This window comes from Triplophysa dalaica, chromosome 18, assembly GCF_015846415.1.
Source record: "Triplophysa dalaica isolate WHDGS20190420 chromosome 18, ASM1584641v1, whole genome shotgun sequence".
Lineage (NCBI taxonomy): Eukaryota > Metazoa > Chordata > Actinopteri > Cypriniformes > Nemacheilidae > Triplophysa > Triplophysa dalaica.
The window spans coordinates 955,890-983,814 of NC_079559.1; the positions used below are offsets into that span (position 1 = coordinate 955,890).

The 27,925-nt window shown below is 38.9% G+C and overlaps 2 protein-coding genes across 2 annotated transcripts; both read right to left on the reverse strand.

Moving 5' to 3' along the window:
* Nucleotides 1–866: 866 nt before the first annotated feature.
* Nucleotides 867–10,317, reverse strand: si:dkeyp-117b11.1 (B-cell linker protein). The gene is made up of 19 exons (XM_056773440.1): nt 10,138–10,317; nt 9,008–9,036; nt 8,885–8,919; nt 8,698–8,747; nt 8,377–8,464; nt 8,176–8,270; nt 7,253–7,310; nt 4,417–4,506; nt 4,279–4,307; nt 4,162–4,192; nt 4,000–4,081; nt 3,881–3,911; nt 3,768–3,801; nt 3,421–3,529; nt 3,261–3,289; nt 2,201–2,244; nt 1,802–1,885; nt 1,412–1,570; nt 867–1,202 (listed from the first exon to the last, which is right to left on the reverse strand). The coding sequence occupies exons 1-19, from the start codon at nt 10,138–10,140 to the stop codon at nt 1,086–1,088; spliced, it is 1,197 nt and encodes a 398-aa protein (XP_056629418.1). The 5' UTR covers nt 10,141–10,317; the 3' UTR covers nt 867–1,085.
* A 3,873-nt stretch (nt 10,318–14,190) lies between these two features.
* plat (plasminogen activator, tissue) lies at nt 14,191–27,908 on the reverse strand. The gene is made up of 15 exons (XM_056729784.1): nt 27,676–27,908; nt 23,836–23,926; nt 23,536–23,581; nt 22,657–22,791; nt 21,606–21,716; nt 21,236–21,410; nt 19,819–19,910; nt 19,314–19,488; nt 18,989–19,074; nt 18,656–18,715; nt 18,085–18,289; nt 17,588–17,724; nt 17,302–17,442; nt 17,075–17,223; nt 14,191–15,981 (listed from the first exon to the last, which is right to left on the reverse strand). The coding sequence occupies exons 2-15, from the start codon at nt 23,896–23,898 to the stop codon at nt 15,820–15,822; spliced, it is 1,737 nt and encodes a 578-aa protein (XP_056585762.1). The 5' UTR covers nt 23,899–23,926; nt 27,676–27,908; the 3' UTR covers nt 14,191–15,819.
* Between the last annotated feature and the right edge of the window lie 17 nt (nt 27,909–27,925).

Here is a 27,925-nt window from a genome sequence, read left to right on the forward strand (position 1 = left end):
AATACAATACATAATATATCATATATAATATATAATATTAAATAAATAAATAAATAATATATAACAAAACATAATATAATATATGATATAAAATATATAATATAATAGATATATAATATAATATAACAAAACATAATACACACACCTAAAGGATTATTATGAACACCTGATCAATTTCTCATTAATGTTATTATGGTGGTGGTGTAATGGTGTGGGGGATGTTTTCTTGGCACACTTTAGGCCCCTTAGTGCCAATTGGGCATCGTTTAAATGCCACGGCCTACCTGAGCATTGTTTCTGACCATGTCCATCCCTTTATGACCACCATGTACACATCCTCTGATGACTACTTCCAGCAGGATAATGCACCATGTCACAAAGCTCCAATCATTTCAAATTGGTTTCTTGAACATGACAATGAGTTCACTGTACTAAAATGGCCCCCACAGTCACCAGATCTCAACCCAATAGAGCATCTTTGGGATGTGGTGGAACGGGAGCTTCGTGCATCCCACAAATCTTCATCAACTGCAAGATGCTATCCTATTAATATGGGCCAACATTTCTAAAGAATGCTTTCAGCACCTTGTTGAATCAATGCCACGTAGAATTAAGGCAGCTCTGAAGGCCAAAGGGGGTAAAACACAGTATTAGTATGGCGTTCCTAATAATCCTTTAGGTGAGTGTAGAACGTAATATGATATAATATTGCATAATATTATAATATAATATAAAATTATATAATATAACATAGCATAATATTATAATATAATATAAATTCACCCTAACCATGTATTATGTTATGAGTAAATGTAGTTACAAATAAAAACAACAGTCATCAAAATCTTTTGTCATTTCTATTTTTCTTTTATTTAAACAATTTTACACCAACATCATATTTATATATAACTGTCAGTAAAGCTAATGAACACTACATAGCTCATGGTAAGTACTAAACATAAAGCACTAAATGAAGTATGCATTACAAACAAAATCTTATAAATAATTGAGTGTTTTTAAAGCATACTGTACATATATTTGTGTGTGTTAGGGTCAGAGCGGAGAGAGACGGCGAGAGAGCTGCATTAGGGCCGTACGGGGTGCGAGAGGTACGTGGTGTGTTTGGACTGAGTCTTACGATCAATCAGCAGAATGGGATTCTGCATATGATGTGAGATCATCTCCTGCAAACTGCTGAAAAGCTGAAAGAGAGACACAGATGATTTACAGATCAAGGGTATTGTGCGGTGACGGCACATTCAGAATCTGCATCTTTTCTTTAAAACAATATTAACAATTCAAATTTGGAAAAATAATAAGAAAAGAAAATCATTCTTTTTCACACTGCTGTGATTGTACAGAATAAAGTGTAAATAGAGACAAGGTGAAGCGAGAGGCTCCTCTCATCTACCTCTTCGGTCTTCTTGCCCTCTTTCCCCAGAGCGTAGAACTGTGAGTCCTCTAGAAGGCGCACAGGGATGTTATAGACCGTATGATGATAGAGGACCACCAGCGTGTATGGTTGACATCCGCTCTGTGAACTACTGCACCTGACCAGAAACGTGCCATCCTGCATGAAAACATCATCTGTTGTCACTAAGCATATTTTTCCTAAGCATAAAAATCACAGAGACCACAAAAAATAACAACCTGATATTGGGATTAGAGTTAATCTTTAGCACAAAATTACATAATCAATTATATTTAGTTTCTTTTCTGAACAATAGGAATATACAGGCATTTTTTTAACTGTAGGTGGCAGGCTAAACACAATGTAAATCACAAATATAAACACACAAACCTTTTTCATCCTGAAAACTGTTTCCTCTGCAGTTTTGCGTTCACAAACCCCAGCAAACCACGGCCTGTCCTGAAGCCCCGCCTCCTGCTCAATGTAACAAATCAGCAGCCAATCAGTGACATCACAAGTGAACATCTTCACATAGTAGAAATCACGATCAACAAACACATTTAAAGGCGGGGTGTCCGATTTCTGAATTACGCTAGTTTAGACCATGTCGGCCGAGTACCAAAACAAACTTTTAGCCAATCAGCAGTCAGGTGCACATTGCACAGGACGGACATTGGTCGAGACGAGCGCTGACGAAAGAGAAAGATGAGGGTAGGAGTGTGTCAACAACGGCAAGAGAAATCGGATACCCCGCCTTTAACTCTTTAAATTGTTCTTGAAAATGAGTACCTGTGCAAACGATTGAGTCACAGGCTTTATTCCAAAAGAGGGCGCTGAAATCACACAAACTATTGTTGATACAAAGATTATAACATTTATTTATTTATTTTCACATTAAATCCAAAGGTGAGCAGCTGTGGCGCCGGAAAAAAACAAGAGTATTTGTGTTTAATAAGAGTATTTGTCAATTATATACAGATACTTTTATGTAAATGTTCAGTCCATTTCTGTAATTTGACATTTTTTTTTACATTTTTAACCATATTTTAAATATACGGGAATAATCTGTATAAAAAACAAATTTGCAGTCTATTTCTGTAATTTGATTTGATATTTTAAATATACGGGAAAAATCTGTAAAATAAAACAAATTCACAGTTTATTTCTGAAGCAGATATTTTTGTCCAGTTTTTTTCAAAATTACGGAAAAAACTGTCAAATAAAACTGGAATATTCTGTAAAATTACAGTTTTTTTTAAAGTTTAGCAACATTGATTTTGTTTTTCTCCAACGAAATTCTGTATAGAAAGTGAAAGCCTGTTAACAAAGGAAGGATTGTGGATGTGAAATATAAACACTCAGAGAATGTCTTTGATTTTTGAATTTCACTAAACTATTGCTGATAGAGTCTGTTTTAAAAGAGGAAAAATAAACCTGCATCATGGACGAGAGAAAAAGCACACCGTTTTTGAATGACTGGATGCTTTGTAGGACTTCTATGAAAATATACAAACCAGAAGCAAAAATACCCAACGAATGGAGAAGGGAAGACTCTTCATAGAACATAAAATTACTACTTTATTTTATTTGTTAGAAAAGGGAAATGGCCGGACTATGATAAAACAATGCACTTAAAATAATCATAATCCTATATAAACTTTAAGAGAGACCTCACGTGGCTATTTAAACCAGCCAATTTTTGTTGAAACTCATGTTAAGGTTGACATTTGCATGGAATTGCCCAAAAAGTTTTTAATATCAGCTTATAATGGTAATAACTGACAAATTAATGACATCTTGATCATTATAGAAGGTCACAGACATACAGTGAATGAATAAACGTTCTGACCTGACTCTTGAGATGAAGGTATAGAAGGACTGAAAACACACAGAACATCATTAACTACATTCGTGTGGCCGTCAAATATAGATCATCTCCAACAAACAGCATGAACTCCACAGGCTGTGAATTCGGTTCTATCACAAATTCTGGAAAGTTTCACACACACCTGGGTTTGGGTTCTTTGGGGATGGGGGTGGGAGGGATGGGTTTATGGGCTGGTTTAGGGGGGGACAGCTGGCCTGAAAGCGAGGAACGTCTGACCTCAGCTGGAAGAACTGAAAATCACAATACAAGATCTATCACACCTCTTCATATTCTTACACAAATATGACAAAACTGTAGCACAAATTAGAATGTGACATAATAATTTGTAATATTTGTAAAGAAATCACATAGCCTTTGATCACTTTGTCATAGAATTATTATCAGTAAAAATGAAGATTGCTCTTCATCTGAATGCCCCAAAATTGTCCTGTGCCGACTCACTGCTGAAGTGGACCAGGAGAAACTTACCTTTATTCAGACTTTCTCCGCTCAGAAGTGAACTCTAAGAAAAAGCCACAAACAAATCGTCTCTAAAATGTTCATTCGGGAATGTTTAAATGTGTGATGTCAGTGTCACGTACAGATTTGGCTCCTGGAACAGGTGGTTTCATGCTAGAAAAAAACACAACATGATAAACTGTGTGATTCATGACTCATAAACGTGTGTGTGTGGTTACATGTCTACATGTGACAGGCTTACATCGATGCTGGAGGGTCTCGTCCGAGGCTTTTAGGAGGCACTGGTGACTTGCGAGCAGAGCTTCGGGCCGGAGAAGGACAATCTACACACAAAAACAACATGCGTGTCCATTACTAACACAAATATGATCCGTGTCATCAGTGATGTATGGGAAGCACAGACCTGCAACCGGCTCCAGATACGTGTCATCCTCCTAAAAAACACCACGAAACAAACAGGCTTTTGAAATCGGAAAATAATTGAAGTCATCATAGGTCTTCAGAAAACAGTCACGCTCACCTGTCCTTCATTCGGGTCCAAATAAACGTCTAGAAGAGTTAAAGTTAAAAGGTAAATCAAAGTGCAGCAGGTCATCATCAACAAAATAAATGACATAGAAACACAATGAGAGTTTGATGATCGTTGTTTTTAAATCACCTTCATCGTGTTGTGGGACCAGTGAGGGTCTTGTGGGTTTCTTTGCTGGAGACTTTTTACCAGGTTTGTCCTTACGTATCACTTCAGGAGCTGATGACAAAATATTCAATCAAATATATACAGACATTGACTGATACAGTATACTGATGTAATTTGGGGATGTGTGACAGACATTTATATACATTTGTGACCCTGGATAACAAAACCAGTCTTAGGCCCAATTCACATTTCGCGTCTAAAACCGTGCAGAAAACGCTGCGACTCTTTCTCTCTTCAAATGATCCTAGAAAATAACGAATATGCTTGCGGAAAAGAGGCGTAATGTGAATTGGGCCTTATGGGTAAATTTTTTGAGAAACTGAGATTTAAGCATCATCTGAAAGCTGAATATGCTTTCCATTGTTGTTAGGTTTGTTAGGATAGGACAATTTTTGGTTGAGATACAACTATTTGAAAATCTGAAATCCGAGGGTGCAAAAAGTTTTAAATATTATTATATTTAGAAAAAAAACGACTTTTTCCATTCCATTCCATTTTCTTCCGCTTATCCGAACTACCTCGGGTCACGGGGAGCCTGCGCCTATCTCAGGAGTCATCGGGCATCAAGGCAGGATACACCCTGGATGGAGTGCCAACCCATCGCAGGGCACACACACTCACTCATTCACGCACTCACACCCTACGGACAATTTTTCCAGAGATGCCAATCAACCTACCATGCATGTCTTTGGACCAGGGGAGGAAACCGGAGTACCTGGAGGAAACCCCCGAGGCACGGGGAGAACATGCAAACTCCACACACACAAGTCGGAAGCGGGAATCGAACCCCCAAACCTGGAGGTGTGAGGCGAACGTGCTAACCACTAAGCCCCCCTCGGTTTTATATTTTGCAATATAATGCCCATTCACGAGAGCTTTCTCTGGTGTTTAGCACCACACCTGCAGATGGCGCTGTTCTAGTAGTGCTTCTGACAAAGTCAAGTTTATGGTCAAGTCGCCCAGAGAATCCTCAAACAAACTGTGAACTCATGTCCAGAGCTGTGTCTCAGACCGCTCCCTATCTCCTATATAGAGCACTTTATAAGGTATCCGCCATTTTGTAGTGAACTACTTCATTTGTTCACTCTTTTTTACCCATAATCCACTCTGATTTAGAGTGCACATCCGATGTACACTCACTCATTCACTATTTTCCATGATACAACACAAGATGATCACTTGATTAGAATCATCTGGAGGACACTGACCATTAATGTCACGAATGTATGATTAAGCATGCTGTTTGTTATTGTTGAGAGTTATTTTCTGCTTTTAAATAAAATAGAGATAAACGTGACAAATTAAAGTGAATATGAATTCGAGAATTTTATAAAACATCCCACAAAGCCACACTGGTGTGATATACAGGAATCTTTATGTTTATGACAAATGTCTGCAACAGTACTGTCAGGCGCAGGCTTCATACGTCAGTGTCCGAAATCACTCATTTTCGCTCACGTCTTCCCCATATAGTGCACTCATATGTCATTCCTCACGGCTCTCGTCCCGCCTTGCTCGTCACAATGTGTTTCAATGAAATATGACGTTGTGTTCTGGAAAGTTTCATGACAGTACATCTTGAATCCTTTTCTGTTGTGGACATATAAGGCAACCGATCATAAAACAACTATTTTGTGGGTTTCTGTGTAAGAGTGAAAATCGTATTATTGAAGCTGTACTTTATAATGTCTTGGAACAAGTGAAACAAGTTGCTCCCTCTTTATTCAGGTGCCTAACAGCCGTCAAAACCAGCATTGTCAGAGGTTGATATAAAAACATGAAGAACTATCTCTGGTCCGCTCACAATGGGATGGGAGTATAGGATGCTGAACTGAATAGCACTTTATCTGTGCTCAGGTTCTGAGTAGATGGATTTATCTACATCATCCATCTATCTTAATCCATTCATGTATCCATATACATATCATATATTAAATAATCTTCTGATTATAAGAAGAATTCTACCTTTTTCAATTTTGCTTTATGCACTGCATTCATTTCAGGGGATCCAGTTAACATTTGTATTATTTTATGCTTGATGAATACAACTTTTCTTACATTTTATTGCTTTTGTGTCATTATTTTGGAGGGCAGAAAGGTGGATGTCAAGTTGTGACATTATTCTGATTTGCATTTTTGACCTGTTTTTTGACGTTATTGTTTAATGTCAAGCTGACATTCAGGTTTCACGTCATTCTGATTTGCATTTTTGACATTTTTTTTGATGTCACTATTTAATAACAATTTGAAGTCTTTTTAACGTCTAGATCCCAGCTGGGGAAGTTTGTAGTGTTTCTGGTTATATTTTATATATTATTAGCAATTTAGCTGCTTCCACTCACAAAAAGACATATTTACGTCAGGAAATTTACAAAATATCTTCATGGAACATGATCCTTACTTAATAACCTAATGATTTTTGGAATAAAATAAAATAAAATGTATTGTTGGCTTTTTCTACAAATATTCCTGTGCTACTTAAAGTCGGCATGAAATTTAAAATGATAATTCTAATTGTGTTACACAGTGGTGAAGTATTTATAAAAAATAATTTATCCGTGCAATTTTTTTCTATTTCATTGCACTTGTAATCTTTAATCAAAAACGGTTACCTTTTAAAAACATTTTTAAACGTTTAATTGCTACTTCCGTTTCATGCCGACTTCAAGACTTTAAATTTCCTGGTCCAGGGTCACATTTGATCTGAATTACAAGTCTACAGGTTTAGAGAAGGTGTCTCAGAGAAATCTCAGAGATAACTAAGATCAAGACAGAGAAAGCTGAGTGAAGTACTTACGTTTGCGATCGTTTGGGTCGACGTAGAACTCCTCTGGATCATGTGGTGGTTCTGCTTTCTAGAAAGAAGACAAAGTTAACAGCGCTCAGAGTTTCACATCTTAAAGGGGTGGTTAACGGTGTTTCATGCAAACTGACTTTACACTGTTAAACAGCCTGACTACTCATGCTTAACATGGTCAACCTGTCAAAAACTATGTATGAAGTAGTATTTCTGAGCTTGATACACTCCCCAAAGGTTCGTATAGGTTTCGTGAGTTTCTTTTTTGCACATGAAAAATTGTTACGTAACAACTTTTCTTAGTCCCTTATTGTGCAATTCTCTCAGAATAGCACGTCCACGGCAAGGCTAAAGAAATAGCCCGTACACGTGTCAACCGACGAGCGATAGGAAGACTCGCTCATCATCAAGATTGGCTGCCCTACATCATGATTGGCTGCGCTGTGGGCCTGCAGCTGCAGCTTGTTACTTTTGCAATAGTGAGAGAAGTTAAGGTACAGTATGTCTATTTGTTCACAGCATTTGGGTGATTAATGTTATATGAACGGAGGATATAATGCTGGATTTGGAGATTGTTTAAAACTGATAGATGGAGCGGTCCCAGCACTAAAAGATGTCGGACATGAACCTTGTTTTATATGTTTTGTTGGCAATGCATAATATAAACAACACAAACTTATAGTGAATAAACAGTTATGCAGGTTATTGTGTGTATCCCCCCACACACCCCCAGGAGGTCGGTTGTTTTCAGAAATAATCGAACAGCTGCATCTTTTATGCACGTGATCGAACTAAATACTCTTCGAAGAGATGAAGTATGCAATACTACTCTATAGGTTCTCAAGATTAATATGAGATTGGCACAAACAGCGCATTCAACGGGACCTTAAAAGCAGTAAAGTGCTGTAACACTGGTGTATTACCATGCTTTTGCCTGCAGGGAGGATCTTGGCCGGACGTGGGGGTGGAGCTGCCTGTCGTTTGGGAGTAACAGGGTTTGGGATTCGGTTTGGATAACCTATGCATGTGTCACACAGACAGAAATTAAAAACAGAAATACAATTTCAAGCAGTATAGAAGAAAACTTCAGACAGACAAACATAAAGGTTACAAGTGAGCTGTACCCAGGTAAACATCTTCCACTTGACGGGGTTGGACATTTATAGTTGGCCGTTCACACGGCGGAGCCTCATATGTATCATCTTCATCATCCTGCAAAAATGTTGTTATATATGGATATTTCTAAAATGTTTGTCTGGTTACATGGTTAAAGGATGAATGACAGACGCATCAGAATGAGGTCATGAAAACGTTTCTGAAATCAGTAATCAAATTATGGGAAGTGATGAGACACATTCTGGTGATACATAAAGGAAGTAAAACAAATAGTGCCGTTCAGCCTTTCATTAAGCATGCGTGTGTGTGTGTGTGTGTTCAATACTTACAAACTCCCCTTCCGGCCAGCCACAACCAGAATTGTTTTCTACTAAATTCCCTGAGTTGAAATCAAGGCAAACAAAACACAAAGAAATAAATCCTGCAGACGAATACAATAGTGTTCTCTTCATACCGTCACTTCTGCGGTACAATACTTCATACATTTATTAACTGAAATGAATGTTATTACGACACCTGTTCGTCTGGGTGGAGCAGGTGGTCCGTTGTGTCTATACCACAGGAAAGACAGGAGATAAATTCAACTTTACCACAAGATTTGACTGAATATGTTTGATGGACATACAAAGACTTTCGTACTTAGATGATTTCAGCTTCCCGAGGAAACTCTAGAAACACAGAAGAAATCATTGGTTGTATCGTGTCTTACTGTACGTCAACGTATTTGTTACAAGACAAATTAATAAAGAAAGATTTGCAGCGCTGTAGAAGAGCAATGCCACTGTTATCTTGCTGCATCCAAAAACAAAAACATTGACAAAGGATAAAATGGTAGATAACGGATAAAATAAAGATTACTAAATGCTGTATTGTTCATGTTAACAAAGGTACTAATGTTAACAAATAAGATACCTCATTATTTTTTTGTTCAACGTGGCAGGAACACAAACGCTTATCTTGGTTAGACAAACACACACGCACACACACAGACAGAAAGGTGAACGGGTCTTTGTCACAAGTGAACAAGCACTTCTCACATAGATCACCTGACCACATGAGAACAGTCATCTGGAGAAAACTCTACTGCACAATTACAAAGTTGAGCACGCTTTGAGACGACTGTGTTCTGCTCCTCACAAGAAAAATCAAACATCTGCTCATCTTGTCTCTTTAAGGAACGACTGATCACTTGTGAGCTTGCTCTTTAGATATGAGATATGGTAACGAAACCAAAAAACAAGCAAGAAAAAGGTAAAGGTTGCCAGTAAAAATAGAATTGTGCTGTAGCTGTGTGACGTAGAGATAAGGGGAACCTGAAACTTATTTTCCGGCTTTTATCAGATCGGTGGTTCTGTTGCAACAGACAGATAACAATGTGACTTTATGTGTGATGCTAATGAAGAGCTGAATCTTCTTTAACAATCTGATATTATAAAGAGTATTTGAGTGGAATATATCAGTATAATTTCACAACAACATTATATTTATGATATGACACACAAACTGACACACATGTTCCGGATTATTCATCTTATGTTTTAAGCTATATAAAGACTAAATGTGTTACCACCACTACCCACAAACAAGCAAAAGTCCATTAACATCTCGAAACCCCTTCATAATAAACAACTTCATATACACACAGCAAGCTTCAAAAAGAATATCTTACAAAAGCTTGTTTGTTTTTAAGTCAATTGAATATATACGAACGTTGAATTTAACCTAATGAATAGCCGCAATAATATGTCATGCATTAAAGAGTACATTACCATGATGCGTGCGGTCTTCAGTTCATCAGGAAAGTTTCTGCTGTGAGGTGTGAATGCAAATCTTCCAGGACTTTGTATGTGAGGCCGGTATGTAGCGTGCAGGAGGTGTGCGTGTTTCTGTGTGTATTTGCATAGCAGGTGGATGGTTAACAACAGAGAGACCTTCAGCGCTCGAACGCTCTGCTCGCCTCTCGTCTGATGATGTCTCATGACCACAGACCGAGCAACGTCAGGAAAGAAGAAGTGCCGAACCTTCAGAGGAACAGACTCTGATTACATGAGACATCAGATTGTGATTCGTACAGATAATAAAACAATAAACGCACAGACAGAGCAGATCAAGATGTGTACTTACATCCGGGACCTGACCACCCTGCCTGTTAGGGCACATCTTGCCATAACTTCCAGCTTAACTTTATCCAACTTATTACACTGACATGAAATTTCGGTTTTGAAATAATTCATTTTCATTTGTAATAAGTTAAAACCTGAGATGAGAAAAATAGCAGTGATACATTAAATATATCAGCAGTACAGGTTGATGAAGATGTCTCACTGTACCCGGGTGAGTGTTATCAGATTTAGGGGTTGTTGTTATCAGAAGATAAAAGAGCTCAGAATGTTGCAACCGGCCAATCAGAGTCAAGCGTTCCAGAGAGCCTATGTAAACTAATTTTTATTTCTTTTAGCAAACATATCTGATCTCATACAAAACTAGCGCAGGCAACTCAATAGTCTTCTCTTCAAACTGCCTGACAGATTTAATACAGATTGTCTTTAAAACGAATTGAACTGATTTGGTCTAAAACAATAAGGACAGTTCCATCATACTTTCGCATCCTTTTGCCATTCCGAACTAATAACTGAAGGTGATGTTTTAACGGAAATGATGGCCGCTTGAGATTAAATCTACACAGCTCTATGAAAACAGCAAAAGGAAAATATCAAGATGTTGAGGTCTAATTTAACAATGTCCATCTCCCCAAAGCGAACAGAACTGAGAGAGACACGCAATCAAAAATGGCAAAAAGCTTTCAACAAAATTAGTTTTTTTTCAAGTTAGTATAAAAATGGATATGACCATATTCACCTCAACCCCAGCATCATTTTGTGAGTATGTGATGTGTGCGTTATTTGATATTAACTGTTGTGTACATCAGAGATGTATCAAAGCGGGGCCATGTCTCATGTCCAACCCAAAACTGTTCCTGTGATGCTTTAGACTCAAAGACTGCTCCCTTCATTACAACACCTCCGGCACATCACAGGTCATATCTTTGGGATCACACATATATTACCAAACCACACAGCTTGTCCTCTCTATACTTTCACCTGAAAGAAAGATTAGAAAACTTTCCTGGAGAGTTGGAATGTTAAAGGATGGATCTTTGTTTAAACAGAATGAAATGAGGCCAGTTGTTTGTTTGTTTGTTAAACTCAGCGGATTTTCAGGGAAATGCTCGGAGGAACTGATTCTGTGCTGTTCTGGGTTCAACGTCACTTAGTTCAGACAGAGGATGCTTCTGTGGCGACATCTGCAAACTGCACGACTGCTGTCCTACTGACTGCAACACTGCATACAGCAAAGAAACTCATAGAGATCGCATCAAAAAGCCGTTTTGTGTGGTATAGAGTCGTGTGTTTTTTTATTTCCAAATTACCGAACATGGCGGCGCCCTCAGAGACAGGTAATGTTAAGGCCACATTTTCCCAGACAGCATTCATTTAAAAATAATGACAGAGAATAAAATCTGTGAATGTTTCAATTAAAAGTTCCCAAATGTCAATTGTTCACACAAGTCAAAACACTCAAAATAAACTCATTCCACTATTTACCTTAAAGGTGTCATGAACTAAGACATACATTTTAACCCGTGCTTTTGTTATATAAAAGGGGATCGTATTCAAGGGAACATCATGGAAGTGTAAGAACTGAAAACATCCTCGTTACTGAAAGTTCGTCTGTTATTGACACCAGGTCCAGCGAACGCCAGGTTCTGGAATGCACCTGTCATTGACAGCTTGAACACCGCCTCCACAGAAGAATATCAACGACTACTTCTCTTGCCACACGGAGTCATTAATTGACTTGCCGACAGTGAGTACAGTGGACAGTCTATTGACAGCCAATGGCGAGTATACAGTACTTTATTTATGCGAATATATACGTATATAATCATTTGAATAAGACAAAGTTCCATCACAATTACCATTCTGTACACAAAATTAGATCTACTGCATAAAAAGACTTGTAAAACATGTACAACACCATGTGTTTAATCCTCATACATGTTATAAACTTTTCTACATATCAAAAAGCCAACTGGAGTCTCTTCTAATGCATCCAAGGTTATTCACATGTGACTCTATCTGTGTTTGCATATAAGAATTTGCAGTTAGCTAAATTTACATTTAGTCATTTAGCAGACACTTTTATCCAAAGTGACTTAGAGAGAGTTCAGGGAGGAATAAGAGATATGTCATACGGGAGCAATAATACAATAGGTGCTAATACAAAGTTACTGGTTTCAACTAAAGCCAGACCACTACCTGTTGAGAGAAAGAGAGAGGGTTAGTATTTGTTTTTACATCATGTGTCTGTCAAGTATTAATAGAAGAAATGGGTTTTAAGTAGTGTTTTGAATGTTGGGAGAGATGTGGTTGACCGGACCGAGTTAGGAAGAATGTTCCACCAGGAAGGAGTTGTGAATAAGAATGAGCGGGAAAGCAATTTACTGCCTTTATGGGAAGGCAATACAAGAGGTGTAGGAATGTAGGAGGGTGTGAAAGTATGCCGGTGCAGATCCAGTGATAGTCCTGTAGGCAAGCATTAGTGACTTGAATCTGATACGGGCTACAACCGGTAGCCAGTGGAGAGAGATGAAAACCGGTGTGACATGAGCCCTTTTAGGCTGTTGAAAGACGTGGCGTGCTGCTGCGTTCTGAACCAGCTAGAGTGGTTTGATAGCCTTTGCAGGAAGACCAGCAAGGAGAGCACTGCAGTAGTCCAACCTTGAGTTCACAAGGGCCTGGACAAGGAGTTGTGCCGCATGCTCAGTGAGATAGGGTCTGATCTTTCTAATGTTGAATGAGGCATATCGGCATGACCGCGTTGTCTATGCAATGTGATCATAAAAGGACAGCGGTTCATTGAATATGACTCAGAGGTTCCTGGCTGTTTTGGAAGGTGTGATTGTGGTTTTGCCAAGTTGGATGGTGAGATCGTGTTGCAGCGTGGGGTGTGCCGGAAACACGAGTAGTTCTGTCTTGGCAGGGTTCAGCTGGAGGTGATGGTCTTTCATCCAAGCTGAGATGTCTTCTAGGCAGACTGTACTGTGAGATGCTACAGTGGTATCGTCTGGTTGAAACAACATGTAAATCTGGGTGTCGTCAGCATAACAGTGATACGAGAAGCCTTGTGCCTGTATGATGGGTCCTAAGGATGTCTTGTATATGGAAAAAAGCAGCGGCCCAAGCACCGATCCCTGAGGGACCCCAGTGATCATGCGCCGAGCAGTGGACAGCGAGCCCCTCCATGATACCATGAAGGATCTGCCGGACAGGTAGGATTCGACGCAGCGAAGAGGAGAGCCTGAGATTCTTAGAGATGACAGGGTTGCTAGTAGTATCTGGTCATTGACAGTGTCGAACGTTGCAGATAAATCAAGAAGAATCAAGACCGAAGATTTAGATACCGCCTTGGCTAGCAGTAGTGCTTCTGTGACCTATAGCAGTTTGCATTTTCTTCAAATTTTACATTATTCTTACTACAAATTCTCCAAGATAATGTGTCTAACTTCCTGTTGTCTGTGTTCTCAGGGTTCTGATTGGCTGAAGGATCATACTGGCATCGTATCACCATGCGATCAAGTCAGAGATCATCTTAAAATTGCGCATGATTTAAAATATTTTAATGTGATTCATTCGAAGTAGAAGTTTAATATTCATGTACTTCAATTGTTTATTGTGGTGCTTCCCAATGTATTTATCAAAACACTACATAGATCACATAATAAATGGACAGATATAAATTCATCACATTAAACATTGGAATCTGTTAAATACAATTCATCTTTATTAGAACGTTGTGTGTGATACATCTTCTTAAGCTTCTTTTTATCTGTTTAAGGGTTATTTCTCATTCCTTCATCACATGCACGCATGGAGAATGGATACTTTAATGTGTGTTGTGTCTTTCACATTCCTGCGTGTTAATACCAAATCTACAGAGTGTAAAGAATTCACTTCAGTCTGAAAATAATCTGGATTTCCCACAGGACAATCTGCTTCAGTTTTCCACAGCAGGTTGTTTGATTTCATTTGTTTGAATGATTATACAGAAACTCCTATAAATGTTTTGACATTTAAAGCGTACATTTGTTTCTAACCTCACCAACGTGATGTTAAGTTTATGTATACTGTACATATATTTTAAAACCCTGCTCACCCAATGAGTCTCATTTCAGGGATCCACATCATTTTAGATGTTCAGTAAGATTATGCTGCATTGGATATTTTCAACACAAGTCTGTGAATTATTTTGATTTCCCGCTTTAGATGGCAAAAGAGGATGAAGCAAACTCTTTATTTTAATACTAAACTTCGGCACGTTATCATTTGTTCTACAGACATAAATGAACACATAGGACGAATGCTAAATGTCTTAATGTTTTATAAAAAGTCAGACAAAATAGTGTACAAGCTTTTATAAAACAATAATTTAGAAATAACTGACAATACATATAGAAAAACAAAAAATGTTAAAAAGTTAAATATTAATTATAAATATTAAAATATTAAAATATTATAATCCTAAATATTAATCCTAAAATCTAAAGCATGTTATACTATTAGATATGGGTTGACAAATATAACAGTTAGAAGTAGGAATCATCTAAATTTTCTAAACCTATAAGTTGTATCAAAACACAAAATAACAAAGTCTCTCTGACCCAGCAGATATTTAGTGTTAAAACATGTTATGAAATCGATTCAACGTCATTATTAGAGTCATAAAAAAAATATATCACACAGCTGAGAACACACGCATTCAGAGGGGCTGTGACAGAGAATTTACATATCGTCAATGTTTATACATGAAGCAAATGTTCCTTCTAAATCCATTTTTATCATTTTCTAACACTAATGGACGATTGGCACGGCTTAGTTTAATGCAGGACTAAGCCTCGGTTGAATTAAGATGTATGTGTCTTTTATATAAAAATGCCTTAGAAAAAGACATTACTGAGGTGCATCTCGAGACAAAACAATGGCACTGCTATATTTTAATATATTTCTTCGCATGTTATATTGAGTAAACACCGGTCAAACATTCATTTTAGTCTGGGACTGGTCTTAAGCCTTGTCTGTGAAACCGGGCCTAAAAGAAAAAGCAGAGCAGGTGCACATCTGAATCAGAGTTCGCACCCAAAGTCATTTCCACAGCGTTGACCTGTACAGTTTATCCAAAATACAAGAATGAAACATGATCCTTCCATTCAAATTTCTCTTCTTGTGTGCAATATGTGCCACATCGACAACATCTGATGATCTGTGATGTTTCCTCATAATGGATGGGTCCTTGACGGCTAGGATCAACCTATCCGGCTGTGAACACGGAGATGTTCTCCATCTCACCGTCATTTCAACAGTCTCCTTGTGTTCACGATGTGTGCTGGTGTCTCAGATAGATCTCATCTTACTGGAGATCCACTTCATGTAGTTTGTGACGCGGGTGTAAACGCCAGGCGTGTCTTTCTTCCCGCAACCGTCACCCCAACTGACCAAACCCATCAACGTCATCCTGCCGTTCCTGGGACACACCAGAGGACCACCAGAATCTCCCTAAAGACAGAAAGCCCGTTAATCACACATGATATACAACAGAAAAAGCTGACAAAAGAACAGTGGGAAGATCACTTCGGCTTTGCCGCAAGGGTTTGTGGGTATGTTTACCCATCACATGTAATACAAGCCGTATGTGTGTTTATTTCTTCTGTCGATAACAAATTGAGGCTGATTAGGAAAGCTTTCCAGGGATCTTCTCCATATAATGCACTTAAATGGGGGGCAGTTGGTTAAGGTCCAAATTTCAGTTTAAACTACTAGAATAATAAACTAGTAAACCATATGTTATTGAATAAAATATTTGTGCAAAATTATTGTTTAAAATGGTCCGTTAAAATCTTTTGAAATCTACGTCAGGTAACCTTTCCTACGTGATTGCGTCATATGGAAATCGTGGAGGTAGTGAAAGCCGTATATTTATGTTTGAAAAGTATTACACATTTTTTTTTCTTGGAAAATGACCAATCGTTTCGCTGGACAACACCCTTATAGGCCATTTTTACAATGACGTCACGTCCGCCTTTTCACAAAGCAATCCTTCATAACATCCATCTTGAAACAAGCAAGAAGAAAAACTTCTTTATTCCCATTGCGGAATTTAACAAGAGAGGAATAAAAACGTATTCAAGGTATTATCCTAGCACCTTCGCTAACACAAAAACAAAACACTTACCTTCATAATCAAACAGGTATTGTTCAACAAAGAATTTGTGTGCTTTATCGATGTTTCATCTTGTCGTAAGCGAAATTTTGTCTGCAAGATGTTGTACGTCAGCTAATCGTATTTGTGGCAGCAGTACACGGGACTTGGTAAACTCCATTCTTAGGCACTAGTGGAAGTAACGCTACACTGCTGCGCGGAGATGCGACGTAATGTGAAAAGGGCCTATTCATCGGCTGGTGACCTGCAGAGCCATTTGAACCTGAGATGAAACGGAAATTTTGATCTGAACCAACAGCCCCCCGTTTAAGTGCATTACATTGAGAAGAACAATGAAAACCATTTGTTTTGGACAGACAGAAAGTGAATTATCGTGAAATTTTCATTTTATGGACAATATGCAAACTGAGCCTGAAAATAGCGTGTTACCTTGCAGGAGTCATCTAAGCCACGCGTGTCTCCCGCACACAGCATGTTAGGAGTGACCAGACGACCAGACAGCTTCTCTGGAACACACTGTTCCTGAGGCCACAGCCGCACGAGACCTCGCTTAATTCTCTCAGAATAAAACGGAGAAACTAGAAGAGACGAAAAGAACATTAGCCTACAAATCCCAACGTGACCCCAGCGTACAGAACACGTGTCAGAACACTCACATTCTTCCTCTTTGCCATAACCAGAGATCTCACACTCCGTCCAGTCGGGTAAAACCAGGTTTGGCTCCGGTAAGCACGCGGGCAGAACCTCGGGAGAGTTTATAGCACAGATACCAGAGTCGCTCTTCAACTTGAGCAGAGCTGAAGACATCATTTATAAAATCATCATCAAAGCAAAGATGTTTTAAAATAAGGCTATTAAGAACGAAGAAAAAGTTTAGGAAAAAACTACCAAATATATCACTGTGGTTAAATGTAATGAAAATCTCAAAGTGAGAATTCTCACCTATATCATGGTCATAGGTTTCATCATCATATCGCTCATGGGTCCAGTATTTCTCCACGTGAAAGATCTGCTCACTGCTGGAGTTCTGAAGTCTGAAGGTTCGACCCATAACCACCTGAAGACGCTTCTCGGAAATCCTGCCAGGAGGGAATCAGATGAGATCACACACTATATCAAATTGCCTATTTAAAGTGACCTGTCACACAAAAATGAGAATTCGTCATTTCAAACCTGTATGAGTTTCTTTCTTTTCCAGAACACAAAAGAAGTTATTTGGAAGAACGTTGATAAACAAACAACACTGAACTCCATTGACTTCCATCGTATGAACAAAACCACTAAGACGTTTCTCCAAATATCTTCTTTTGTGTTCCACTAATGAAAGACTCGCATACAGGCTTTCAACCATGTGAAGGTGAATAAATGGGTGAACTGTTAATCGAGAATTAAAACACAACACACACACACACAGTGATAAAGCCGTGACAGCTACACACCCCTCGAAGCAGTGAGCAGCCGACAGGATCCAGCAGGAGTCGATGAGGACGCCGCCGCACCGATGGATGTAGGAGTTTGCACGTGGCAGATATATGTTAATAGCCACCTGCCACGGCTGCTCTCTGATGTCACTGGCCTGACCTCCTCGTATCCTGAACATGGGCAGAGAGTTTGAAGGGCCTTCCAGACGCTGACCGCAGGAACCTGAGAGAGAGAGAGAGAGAGAGAGATGACGTCACTGAGTGCAGAACTGCAATGACATCATCAGGCACCCGATGACGTCATGCGTGAATGTGTCTCACTGAAATGCCCTTTTTTTACATTAAAAATACAGTTTAAACCAAAAACAAATTTTGTCTGCTTTAGTCGTCCTCATGCCCTTCCAAACCCAGATGACTTTCTGTGCAAGCAGATATCTCATCAGGGATCACAGCAGTTTGACATCACACATGAGACAAAGTTATATGACTTCAGACAGATCTGAATACAGTCAAAAATCTATTTTTCTTTAGTCACGTCAGACCCTATTTACATGGACCGCATTGAAAATTTGAGTGAATTATGTCTCACCCTGACTGTTGAGGGGTGTGGGGGCTCGTGGTCCAAGCGTGGATATTGAAGGTTTCTTTGCTGTGGAGAGACAATCAGACGTTAAACACAAGATATAAGATAAAAGTGCTTTTACTCAAAAATAAACATCATCATCAGGAACTAACTACATTTTAGCAACACATATACCAATTAAATGACTCAAAATCACTGTACAGTAATACAGTAAAATTCCTGCATAATGTTTAGATAACTTTAAGAGAAAGTTCCACTAGCTGACTGTGTGCTGGTCACTCACGACTAATCCGTGGACTGTATTCTTCAGTTTTCATGAAATCATTTCGAAAGACTTACAGCATTTGGGGATATCACACAGTTCCCAGGTCAGCTTGTATTCTTTATACACGTGACACCAGGGGCTGAGGTCACCGTCTGGATTCCTGTGTGTAAGAATGAGAGTCTGTGTCTGTGGATCTGATTATGGGAATAGTGGTTTCAGCTACTGCACGTTTAATAGATAAAGATGTGTATATAGTCAAACAAACATTTCTTCTACATTTATTTGTGTATAGTCTATATTAAAGCAACCGTTGATGCCCTTGGTGCATTCATATATTATTTACTTCATGTTTGTTGTTAGTGTGTACATGTGTGTATAAATGCACATGTGTTTATGTACCTGCAGAAGTTGTGGCTGCCGATGCCCACCTCTCTGGCATCAGATCTCCATGCAGTGAAGACTTTATGAGAGACAGCGGGGGAGTCCCACGGCAAACACTTTAAACCGCTGCGTGTCACAGCTCTCGTCCCTCTGTATGTCTGTCCTGATCTGCGTACACACTCCAGCGTGGGGTCTGACACAAACCAAGACCACACACCATCAATTAACACTTTCAATGAATGTGTATCTATACATGTGTGTGTTTGGCCTTGTTTTTATATCCCGGTGGGGACCTAAACGTGAATGCATTACAATTCATGGCGACTGGTGTCACAGTGGGTACCAAAATTGAAGTCCCCATGGACAAAAAAGCGTATAAATCCTATAGAAGAATATTTTTGGAAATCAACGTTTTCTATGATCTCCAGGTTAAGGGGATAAAATATACAGTTTGTACAGTATAGAAGTAATAATGCCCATGGACTGTCCCCACTGAGATAATATACCAGACGTGTGTGTTTACCTGATAAGCAGCTCGGTAAAGAGCAGAATTCCCATGTGATCTGAGCTCTTTTATAAACATAGCACCATGGTTTAGTATCTCCATCTGGATTCCTGAGAAATGAAATATAATCCAGTTAATGTAAGCAAATGTAAAGCTGCACAATAACCCACGAGAAGTCTCGTGTGACAACCGCAAAAGAAAAACATGTTAGCTCATGTTAGAGTCTGCTCCTAGAGTCTCCCTCAGACATAAAGTGTCTTTTGTTTTTCAATTTTCATGTTATTCAAATTCAGATGAAAATTAAGATCCCGAATGGCACAGACTCACTGTGACCTGGGACTTTTATTTTGGGACTGAGCATAAGTATGTGCATACTACAAACTTTTTCCACCATGATACAAACTGTACATACAGCCTTAATGCAAGTGTCCCGAAATTTCATCCTACCCGTCATATCTTACCAGTCATGCGCACATCAATGTTACGTCATTTTTTTGCGTTATAAAATCATCCTAACGCTATCATATTTATTTAATACTGGTAGTACAATTTGATAGGATATTGCGCTGTAAATTAATCCTAAATGTTTATTTTTTTGATGGTAGGATAATCTGACAAGGTATTCACGATGTAAACTTATTTTGTGTTTATGTTTAGCTGGTTGGATATGAAAATCTGGCAGGGTAGGACAATTCGACAGAACACCGGCAAAATATACCAACATAAAAAAGGAATAACATTAGAGCTATTTTCACGCTTAACTGCCATGGTAACCGCAAGGCCATTGTGGTGATAGAGCAGAGTGCACGTGCGTCTCCCTCGGCCGCTGTCGATCTCACAAATCTCGAGAGCTCAACCCGAAACAGTTTTAATGTCACTAAATTATATGTTGTATATAACATTACTGCTTATCTTTGAAAGACAAGAAGCACTTGGCTGTGTCCACCAAAAGTTTTAGGTTTCTGAAGATGCCAGCGGGGAGTGCTTTATATAGCTATTGCTAGTAACGTTACATAATTTCATGGATAGATTGTTTTATTCAAACATATCAATAGTGTGGTAACTCGGGACCTTCATCTGGTAAACACAAGGGTGCTCAAAGAAATATAAAAAAAAAATGTTCGACTTCAAGCTCTGTGCAAGAGCGATGAGCGTATAAGATCAAGTATCGCGAGAATGATTGAAAAGCAAACAAGAGTGGTCGGCTCTCGCGGTACTTTGATGTCTACGCCGATTCGTCTGCACAGCGCGGGTGAATTGAAACACACGATGGGTCAATGGCGCCGCCATATTGCAAAGGTCAAACTTGCACACAACAGATAGGATGAAACGCATTCCCTGTTCTGTTTAACATGAGACATGTTATTAATTGTAATCTAAAACATTATAAAACCACAGTATTATACACGTGATGGTGTGCAGTGAGTATGTTAACCTGCAGTAGTTGTGATTTCCCAGCCCCAGTGTGTTTGCTTCTGGTCTACTAGCTGTGAACTTCTTTCCCCTCAGTGAGGAGGAATTCCAGTTCACACACTCCAGTCCTGACAAACTGGCAGTCCAGGTGCCACGGTACGCTGACCCTTGACCCCGCGCACATTTCTCCGTTGTGTCTATGAGAAACAGAGATGAATATTGGATACAGTAATAACTATTATAAAGAGGTTGGATATACATTAAGCCACTATCAAAAACAGTTAAAGCAAGTTTGCTGGTGTAAATGAGCAGAATTAGTGACCAACAGCAATATTTCAATCACATTCTTTTTGCTTTTACATACAGTAATGCAATGTCATGCTATAACTTACTGATTTCACACTGGGTGCCGGTAAAGCCTGCTGGACACTGGCATATGAATTGACTGGAGTAAATGGCTTCTTTACACACCCCTCCGTTATAACACTTAGATACAAAACATTCTGCAAAACACAAGAGGAAAAACAACAATTCGCTTTAAGACACTGTGTACTTTTATATCCTCTTGACTGCTATTAAATCCGTTCTAGGAGTATTTTGGGTCTTTCCAAAATATCAGAATAAATTGGATGTAAAGTGGTTTTATTACTGTTCTGTATAATCATTTTATTTTTAAGAAAATAACAACTTTTACAACGATTCATTTAACAAACCGTGGTGAAGTCATAACACTGAGCAATAATTCAAAACGGCACATTTGTTTTCAATTTGTGAAAAAAGTTTGATTTACATCTGCGATTGAGTCACAGGGTGGATTCAATTTTTTGTGGGACGCTCTGTTTTTCACACACAAACACACACACACACACACACACACACACGCACTTAAAGAAAAACACAAACAAAGGAATGTTGGGAATGGATTCAGTAGTTTTTGGTTAGTTGCTGGTTAATTATTATTAACATGTAATTAAAATTGACCCGATTTACTAACTTGTAATTCATCATTGCAAGGATTTAAAAACCCTTCATCAAAATATAAGAACTATAATAAAACTGCATATAAAAAACCTGTATGAATAAATATGAAAAAATTAAATATAATAGCTCTAAACCACATCTGGAATGACTTTTTTATTTTACACCACTGAGCTTTCTTATTTCTGTAATCCCTCCAACCAGCGGTCATAAAGCAGAGGCACTTTTCAACTACATCCTGTCAATTTCTGACAGCGTAAGTCCTGCCCTACACATTTTTATTCATCAAATATCCCGTGTCACACAAATCTCACAAAATTGAAGAATTAGGTCTTAATCGCTTTTTCCTGTTGACATTTATACTTCTTCAAACTGTGATACTGAATGTTTTGTGCAACTAGAGGTATGTATAAACGTGGCTTTATGAAACTCTATTTTGTCAATATTGAGTTTGCGATCACTCACTTTTAACAGGGATCTCATGACACTGTACTCTTCCTCGTGATGTGCAACGGCAGTATTCTACTTTCGGACCCTTCAAGCGCAGCCACGTCGCTCCGCTGCTTCTGGCCGCAGCTGAGTCAGTGTCCACACACACCTCTGACACACACATAAATGGAAACATCATCATTGTGGGCAAACAATGAGCAAATTTAATGACTGAAAGTTTCTTCTAAACATCAGACAACACAACATCTGCCGCCACACAGATGACAAGAAAGAAGTTTTTTTCAGTTTGACATGAAAGAGAACATTCTGGATGAAGGACTGTGAGTCTTTGTTGACCTCTGTTGGCTAAAGCTCTGCTGAGGTCTATTGAATGCTTTCTGGGGGTTTTCTCTTACATTAGCTCCCCCTATAGTCTGCTTCTGGCATCTGCAGTATGTAATGTTTACAGTGTTTAGACACCCAGTAGACTTGTGCAAAATATATCCAGAGCAAACAGTGCGGAATGATGCATGTTCACGTACAGTTTACTAGGATCTGGATGTTTTGCAGGTTTATATATACGACGCTCAGAATAAAAGCAAGAACATAACAAATGTTGCATGTTAAATTTAACTGCATTTGCTTGGATATTTTTCGTTTTGATGAAGTATACTAATAGCACACTTGAATAAACGTCCTTTTTTACGGGATTGTTTATATTTCTTTTACACTGGAAATGGAAGGTCAAGTGCATTGCATTGTGGGATACAATATTCTACACAGGCTGCTCTGTGTATGGGACATTAGCATACTGTGCACATTAACAGTGTGATGGTGTGGTAAGAACAGAGATTAGAGGAGTTACGGAGGTTAAATGTGACAGTTTGACAGGTGAAAGGTCGGATGAAAACTCACCTTTAGTAGATAAACGAGTGCCTCTCTTCTGTCTGTGATGGAGCTCCTGTGAGAACATTCAGAGTATTTTTAAATCCTTATATCATCCATGACAAAAATACAACACAAGACACACACAAAGACAAGACACACACACACACACAATACACACACACACGTACAACACAAGACACACACACATATACATACAACACAAGACACACACACACATATAACACAATACACTCACACAAGATAAACACACCTACAAGACACACGCACACACACCCACACACACACACCCACACAAGACACACTTACTGTGTGAGCCGCAGAACAGAAAGCAGCTGGTAGAAGCAGCAGAAGTTTCAGGAATAAATTCATGTTCTCACGCAGGTCTGGCTGTAAACTCCTGAAACATAACAGGAAAGTGTGTTACATACTTGTACATATATGTGTTTACCCAGAGAAACATGTTATGGCTCAAATGCAAAAGTTTACATAGATCTCCATGAAATGAGAATTCTGACCATTTATTCACCATCATGTTATTTTAAACCTGTGTGATATTAAACACAAAATGATATATTTTGAAGAATGTTGACAATCAAACACTCATTGCATGAACACAAAAACACGGAGGCGTTTCTCTAAATATCTTCTTTTGTGTTCCACTGCAGAAAGACTCACATACAGATTTACAACCACAGGAGAATGAATAAATGATGAGATAATCTTTAGTTTTAAGTCCCTGAGTTCCTTTGCTGCCAGTCTCAATGTGGTTTGGATTAAAGAATGGCGGCCTATAGAATAACTGTTTTGTGTGTATGTGTGAGTTTCTGCTATTTTACCTTATTAAGGGAATTTCACAAGTCTGTCATCATTAAACAAAGGATTCATTCATCCTTTCATTTGACTCCCACTGATAACTGATAAAACCGCACGGGTGAGTGTGTGATGTAATGAAGATACTCTGGGTTTTGTTCTGTTCTTCCATCACGAGATTTGCCCTTTAAATCTAACAACTCACACAATCTGATTCTCACAAATTTTGCATTCTTCAGAAATGATTTCTTATTTTTGAAAACTCTCACAAACTCTTTCGTTTTCGAGCTAAACACACACAGAGCGAGACGCCTGTGCAGAATACTGTACTGTAACGCTGACACAACATACAACATTCCTGCGGCAAATTAATCCAAAGAAACCAGGTCAGCAAAATGAGTCAGTCAAGGACAGACAGACTCGTCTGGTTTGTGTGTGTGTACCCACAAACTTTCCTCCTGAAACACTGTCTGCTCAACAGCCTTACAAAAATTGAACTGATGCAGAAAATACATCCATCACACATAACATCAAGCTTTAGTGAACGGATTTCAAAGTGCTTTCGACTCGCTCGACAGAGTCACCAGAATAAAGACGGACACCCAGAGAAGTTCTCAGGTGTTTGAAGTTTCAGCTCATTCTCAGATGTCTCTGCTTATATCACTTAAAACAGACACAAGTGAGACTGTAATAGTGAAAACACATGAAGAGCTGGAGGTGTAAATGAATGTAGATTGTAGAGATGAAATAATTTGGATTTGGGTAAATTTGATGAGAAATGTTTGAGTTCATATTGAGATGCTTATTAAAGTGTTAGAAGGCTTCGCGTGTGTGTGTGATGTGGTTTTTGTTTGGTTTGTGTGAGCACTGACTCATTTCATCTCAACACACTCTGTTCTCTGTTTTTCTGCAGGCCTGCTGGATGAAACAGCACAATGGATTTTTTTCACGCTACGTTACAGCAGATCTCTTAGAGACGCTGAGGAACTGCAGGACAGCATGCTTTAAACAACATCATTTAAACGTTTTCACTTAATGAACTCAAAACTGCGCCTCTGTCTCCTGAGCTGTCAGAAATGTTTTATGACACACACACAAGACAGATAGTATGTTACATGTTATACACACACACATGCAAAATCAAACGTACAAGCACATAAAGTCACGCACATGCAAATAATGCTGCAGTCAGTTACAGTTTGCATGTTAAAGGCTTCAGACACACAAACCCCTGCAGGAAACATATGGAGACAACTGACAAACAATCACACATGCACACACGGACACACGGACAAACACATGCACACACGGACACACACATGCACACACGGACACACACATGCACACACGGACACACACATGCACACACGGACACACACACACACACAATAGACGTGCACCCCTCCACAACACATACAAAACGCTAACTGACAACAGAATTCAACACAAACAACTAAATTAAATCTTGCTTTCTCTCTATCTCTTTCTTACTTTCTCTCTTTCTTTCATTCGTTCTCTCTCTCTCTCTCTTTCTTTCTTTCTATCGTTCGTTCGTTCGTTCGTTCTGTCTTTCTTTCTCTTTTTCGTTCATTAATTCTTTCTTTGTTCTCTATTTTGGTCTTTCTATCTTTCTTTCTATCGTTCGTTCGTTCTTTCTTTATTTCTTTCTCTTTTTCTTTCATTCATTCTTTCTTCGTTCTCTCTTTTGGTCTTTCTATCTTTCTTTCTTTCTTTCTTCCTTCTTTCCTTCTTTCTTTCTTTCTCTCTCTCTCTCTCTCTCTCTCTCTCTTTCATTCATTCTTTCGTTCGTTCTTTCTATTTGCTTCTTTCGTTCTTTCATTCTGTTCTTCTCTCTTGCCATTTGTCATCATCTGGCTTTGATCAGCATGACACACTCTCACAGTGAGTCACCTTACGCTCTCTCTATCCCCCATGAACCACCAGTTTCTTCAGCAGATTTGCTCTCCTTATTTTCAGCAGTTTAAGAATAAAACACAAAAAAACTAAAAAGAACATACTTGTTTTCAAGATTTAATCTCTAACCGATGCGGTCATCGTGTGCATCTCTTGTTTAAAGAATGTTTACGTTATTTTACTGGTAAGACACAGATCAGGAAAACGTTGTGGGTGAAGCGTTCATTTCATCTGTTTGAACGTGTGTGAAATCTGAACCTGACTTCAGCTGGACAGACAGAACAGAGCAGCATTGTCCAGCAGACACGACAGAAGAATAGAGACTGCAAACACCATGAATGAGAGGAGAAGCTTTTAAAGGAGTAGAGCTGACTCATCGCACGCAGACAGACACACAGATAGACGGCAGAGAGATAGACACGCTGTTCTGAGAATATATCTGCTCTGCATCTGTGCATGTGTCAGTGGTTGATAAACCCACCAGCAGCGGATGAAGAGAAACTGTCTGCCATTTATAAACAAATGACACGTGTTAGAATCTGCTTTCTTTCTCATTTAAACCAACAGACACACAAGCACACACATAAGTGCGTCTGTAAAGAAAAGACAAAGCTAATGCATTAGAGAATAGTCTAAACGTGCTGACCACAGCTGGTCCACACACACAAATTCAACAGAGAGACTCTTTGTGTGTGAACTGTTTTTCACCTGAAATAATGGACACTATGTGCTGTGTTTTACTTCTATTCATCACATTTTGAAGATTATTTAAATCCACTTTTTTAGGTTCTTTCTTCATTATCTCTCATGTCTGTACATAACATGACGTCTGTAGACAGTGCTGAAAAGAAATGGTACGGCCGGGCTGTGCATTCTCCAAAGATAAGAGTTGCTTCATACAGAGTAGGAAGTTATTAAGAGGAAAGAAATTCCTCAACAACTACGTCACGAGGACATGAGTTTATATGCTGAATCTTTCTATGAGAACAGGTTGGACTTTTTTCAGCACAAGAACACTTTTGCGTAGATCTCAACACTCACATACAGTTTATTTACATAAACATTTACACGTAAAGAACTGAACAGTGCGCACCCCCACAATCACATTGTTTCTATAAGTATATACTTTTGCTACATACCACACTACATAGTATATTATAATTTATTTCAAATCTAAATATGTCATACTGTGTTATATGTCATATGACCAACGTGGGTTACACCTAGTATACATCTGGGTAACAAGTCATTTTTGGATAATGTTAGCACATGTCCATTATATTAGCGCGCAATCCACACATGATGGTCAAGTGTTGATGTCTAGGTAGGCAGCTGACTATGTGTTTGCACACAACCCTGATACGAACAAGATAAAACATGTTTAAGCATGAAGTAAAGACGCTGTGTGCGTGCTCGCCTTACCTCACAAACCAAGTGCGCGTTCCACTGCAACGTGCGTAAAGATGAGTCTTAATCCACAGTTTCTCTTTCTCTCCCGGCCTCTCTGTGTGCCCTCTGTGTCTGCACTCATGAATCTCAGGATATTTATTCCCGAATCCCGGTTCTTCTGTATGCAGAGGCGTGGAACTGAACCGACGCTGTGAGGGGCGTGGAGAGGAGGAGAGGGACGGACGGCACCTGCTGATGCGCACCAGGAATGTCCGACACGCAT